The 4,915-nt window shown below is 48.3% G+C and overlaps 1 protein-coding gene across 5 annotated transcripts in view; it reads left to right on the top strand.

The window, feature by feature from the left end:
* GRAP2 (GRB2 related adaptor protein 2) overlaps positions 1 to 4,915 on the top strand; it is a 74,634-nt gene that overhangs the window by 57,058 nt on the left and 12,661 nt on the right. For all 5 annotated transcript variants that reach the window (XM_017544556.2, XM_017544564.2, XM_017544558.2 and 2 more), the window contains one exon: positions 2,429 to 2,548. In XM_017544556.2, the coding sequence (XP_017400045.1) occupies positions 2,429 to 2,548 (120 nt within the window). Of the gene's footprint in view, positions 1 to 2,428; positions 2,549 to 4,915 lie in introns of those variants that run through there.

The following is a 4,915-nucleotide window of genomic DNA, read 5'->3' as shown; positions in this document are numbered from 1 at the left end:
CAGGCAATTCTCCTGCCTCAGCCTCCTGAGTAGCTGGGATTACAGGCACGAGCCACCATGCCCAGCTAATTTTTTTTGTATTTTTAGTAGAGACGGGGTTTCACCACGTTGACCAGGATGGTCTCGATCTCTTGACCTCGTGATCCACCCGCCTCGGCCTCCCAAAGTGCTGGGATTACAGGCTTGAGCCACCGCGCCCGGCCAAAAAATTTTTTTTTTAATTAGCTGGGTGTGGTGGCATGCGCCTGTAGTCCCAGCTGCTTGGGAGGCTGAGGCAGGAGAATCGCTTGAGCCTGGGAGTTCAAGGCTGTGGTGAGCCATGATTATATCACTGCACTCCAGCCTGGGCAGCAGAACGAGACTCTGTTTCAAAGACAAAATATTTAAATAAATAAAACAAGGAAACTCTTAATCCCAAATCCCCTTCCAGCTGCCACACCGGTTCTTCAGAAGGAGCGTTTGCATTTGCTATTTCCACTCCTCACCTCCTGGCCCTTCCCACCAGGCTCCCCATGTGCTGCAGCTCCCAGGGGCCATCTCAGCACGATCTGCCCTGGGGATTGCCCCCCCACTGGAATACCTTCTTCATTTTGGCTCCAGGACGTCCTTCCTCTGGTTGTCCTCCCACCTCCCTGGCCACTCCTCCTCAGTATCTTGTGCTGGTTCCTCCCACTCCCCAGTCCCCTATAGGTTTAGAATGTCTCCTTTTCAGCAAGGTCTTTCTCATCACCATGCCTTACATTAATCTCTCACCCCCAGCACCCCATCCACCCTCTCTGTTTCCATGTTCTCCACAGCACTTACCATCATCTGACACACTACAGATTTTATTTTGTTCTTTATTGTGTGTCCCCCTTGACTAGAAAGTAAGCTCCCTGAAGGCAGGGGTGTGTATCTGTTCTGCCCACTACCATGTCCCCAGTGCCCGGGAGAGGGCCCAGCACAGTACTAAATGTTCAGCAAAGCTATGAATGAATGAATGATATTGAAACCATGGCCACTCATGTTCTAATATGCAGTATGTGGTCATTTTTACAAATCTTGAAAGAAGCCCCCTATCAGATTTCAGTCAGAGGACAAATGTGTATTTCTTAAATCCCCTTCACTTCTAAAACATTTCCTTTGCGATATGGCTGCGGTGGCGCACACCCCATTCCTTCTCCCATCCCCACTGCATTTCCTTCACGTGGCAGTGGTGTATGTGGTGCTCTCTTATTTAACCCTGTAGGACTGTGCGGCAAATACTCAGGCAGAATCTCCAGGCCACCAGAAACTGCTGCTTTCAGCCTCCTTGGAGCACAGCCAACCTTCCCCCTCAGTCCCCGGTCTCCAATAAATACATCCTTCCTGCTACCCTTGTCTCAGATTCCCAAACTCTGGAAAGCACAGAGAATTGCTCACAAAGGAATCCAAAGCCAAGACCTGACCAAAGCTACAGGAACATGCATCTGAGCCTTCTGGTGGCAGCAATTAGAGCAGCCACCTTGAAGCAATGTGACACAGTCCCACCTTTGGCCACCGAATGATTACAGACACTCATTTTGCTTGTCTGTGGTCAAGAGAGGTCTCTGGCCTCCTGCCTTGAGGCTGCAGCCACAGCTTGCTGGCTCTGTGTAAGTGTTTGACCTATTTCATACATGCCACACTGTGTGCAGCCGTGCTTCCAGGAGCTGCCACCCTGACCGTTCCACTGAAAGAGCAGCTTCTCCTGTTTCTTCTTTTCTATAGTAAAGATTATTTCCCAGCCTGGATTTTTTGGGGCGGGCCCAGGATCTGGTTGTATAGACGCCACTCTCTGGCTGCTGCCGGCCTCACTCCTTTCTAAGCGTGTACACTGGGCTCCCTAGGAACACTGCAGCCTCTGCTAGGCACGCTGAGCACAGCCCCCTTGTGCTCCATGCCAGCCCAGGCGACGTACATCCTAGCCTATAACTCTCCCTTAATGCCCAGGGAGGAGCCTCTAGACCACTGAGGTTCCAGTGTGGGCATAAGACACTGCTCAGCCGGCTGCACCTGGTTGGCCCCAGTGCCTGAAGTGATCCCTTCCCTCCTGGGTACATCCTCCGTCCCTGCAGCTCTGGTCTATTCCGCAGCTGCCAGCAGGCGGCTGCTTCCTGCAGTGAGTCACTCCCACACTGCCCCATTTTGGTGCAGCGACACATCTCCATGATTCGTTTCCCAGGCCGGAGACTTCTCCTGGAGAGAAGGAACAAAGAGGATGAGTCAAGGGGAATGCTCCCTCGCCTTTCCTGAAAGCTGCCTGGAGCACTGGTTTGATTTCAAAAAGCACCTGGTCCCTCTTTGGTCTCTCTCTGCTCCCTACTGTAGAGTACCCAGCCTCTTTCTCTCTGTGTCATCCCTTCTCCACATCTCCCTCCTGTCACTCCTGTGTGTCATCCTGATCCTCTGGTTCGATCTCGTCCCACAGATGGTTTCACGAAGGCCTCTCTCGACACCAGGCAGAGAACTTACTCATGGGCAAGGAGGTTGGTTTCTTCATCATCCGGGCCAGCCAGAGCTCCCCGGGGGACTTCTCCATCTCTGTCAGGTACTGATCATTTCTGACACCACACTGGCCCTTCTCAGCCTGTTAACCTCCCAGAATGCTGAAGTGACCTCTGGAACATGACCTAGTGATAAGAAGCATGGTGGCCAACGGGCCAAGCACGGCAGCAGCTTCACAGCCTTCCCAGAACATGCATACACCACTTTTTAGCACACTGGTGTGTGTTCAAAATGATTTCTATGCCCATCTGCCTCCCATTCTATCCCAGGTGCTTCTGGAAGGGCAGGATTTTCCTCTACTTCATCTTTATGCCTTTAACAGTGTCTTGCACAAAATAGAGGAACTCAGTAAGTATTTGTGGCAGGAAGGAGGGAAAGGAGGAGGAGAACTCCCACTTGTCCACATCCATCTGGGGGTTTAAATCTTAACCTTTTCTTTTACGATTGATGCATATCTGAAGAAGAGTCAGGGAAAAATAGAAATCTCAAGTCATTGCTGTAGGATGCAGGGGCGGAATAGGTGTGGTACCTTTCTTCGCCCATCAGAAGAGTCACAGCTGACACTCCTACAAAAGAGGTTAACAAGAGGAAAGTGAACAAATTTATTTAATCAAAGATTCGTGTGACACAGAAGCCTTCAAAAATGAAGACCCAAGACCCAGGGAAAGCCCTCTATTTTTATGCTTAGGTTAAATGAAGGGTAGATAGCCCTGTAGAAATGGGATTGGACAAAGGGGGTTTGATCTAAGGTAACAGACTGAGGTGGGAAACTGAGCAAGGCCTGTCCCAAGTCTTTTTTTTTTTTTTTTTTTTTTTTTTTGATAGGGTCTCTATCTGTTGCCCAAGCTGGAGTGCAGTGGTGCAGTCATGGCTCACCACAGCCTCCATGTTCCAGGCTCAAACAATCCTCCCACCTCAGTCTCTAGAGCAGCTGGGGATACAGGTACACACCACCACACGTGGCTAATTTTTTTTTTTACTTATTTTTTTGTAGAGGCCGGGTCTTACCGTGTTGCCTAGGCTGGTTGCAAACTCCAGGGCTCAAGCAGTCCTCCTGCCTTGGCCTCCCCCACAGTGACCCTCTAGTCTCTCTAACCCACTGTGAAGAAGAGGAATTCTAATTTCTGTGACTCACTCTGGGGGTTAGCAGGAGACAGGAGGGCAGGAGAACCCCAAACGTAGACTTTGCTTCCAAGGCTGCTTCTGAAGCCTTGCAGTCTCCTTTGGTTCGAAGCACCCAGCATGCCAAGGGGTGTCGTTTTCTGAGCCCCAACAAATACATGTATAGTTAGTTGTTGGCAGCTAAATAAAAAGAAAGGCTACTTCAACACAGTACAGTACAGCAAAACCGAAAACAACAGAACAAAGCCAAGGAGGGCCAGGAGTGCGGGAGGACTGTAACAGGAAGCCTCGCTAAGAGGCAGCACCCTGTAGGAATTGACTCAGTCCACGTGTAGACACTACACAGCCCTAAACTCGGAATCCCGATTCCGAACACACTGTGTGTGGTCAGCATGTTGGGGATCACAAGTCACGTATCAGACTTGACCACATGTGAAACTGCAAGAATGTGATGGTGTTAGCAGATCAGGAGAAGTAAGTAAAACCTTACTACCGAGTTACTGACAGGAAATACCGATCCGGTTCATTCAATGTATTTTAAAAGGCATGCAGCTTTTCCTTTTCGTTTTTAGTACAGAAATCCAATCTCAGGTAATAAACCATGGCCGCTTTGCTATTTAGAAAGAATGGGTATTTTAAAGCATAGGTAGGAAAGACTAACAACAGGTCAACAATTTGTATGCATGCATAACTTTAAAGTGGTCTCTTTAGCATTGCGCTTGCAATCTTGCTTAAACTCTTAATTTTCCTCAATAAAAACTTTCTTTTTATAGCTTGAGAAATGGTAATGTTTAGTTCAGGACAATATTGATGTATCCCAAATTCTAACCTTGTTAGGTCTTCATTAATGAAATTTTGCTCCATTAACATATATTCCAAGTCAAGGTTGACGAGGTGGCTCATCCCTGTAACCCCAGCACTTTGGGAGGCTGAGGTGGGAGGATTGCTTGAGCTGAGGAGTTGGAGACCAGCCTGGGCAACATAACAAGACCTCATTTCTACTGAAAATAAAAAATTAACCCAGTGCGGTGGCACATGCCTGTGGTCCCAACCACTTGGGAGGTTGAGGTGAGAGGATTGCTGGAGCCTCGGTGGTTGAGGCTGCAGTGAGCCGAGATTGTGCCACCGCACTCCAGCCTGGGTGACTGAGCAAGACTCTGTCTCAAAAGAAAAAATAATTATGTACATATATTGTTAGAAAAAAATAATTATATTTAACATGTATGTATATATATTACAAGTAAAAAAAAATTTTTTTTTTTTTTTTTTTTTTTTGAGACGGAGTTTC

This window comes from Cebus imitator, unplaced genomic scaffold, assembly GCF_001604975.1.
Source record: "Cebus imitator isolate Cc_AM_T3 unplaced genomic scaffold, Cebus_imitator-1.0 Scaffold170, whole genome shotgun sequence".
NCBI lineage: Eukaryota > Metazoa > Chordata > Mammalia > Primates > Cebidae > Cebus > Cebus imitator.
This window is presented reverse-complemented; position numbering and strand designations above follow the sequence as displayed.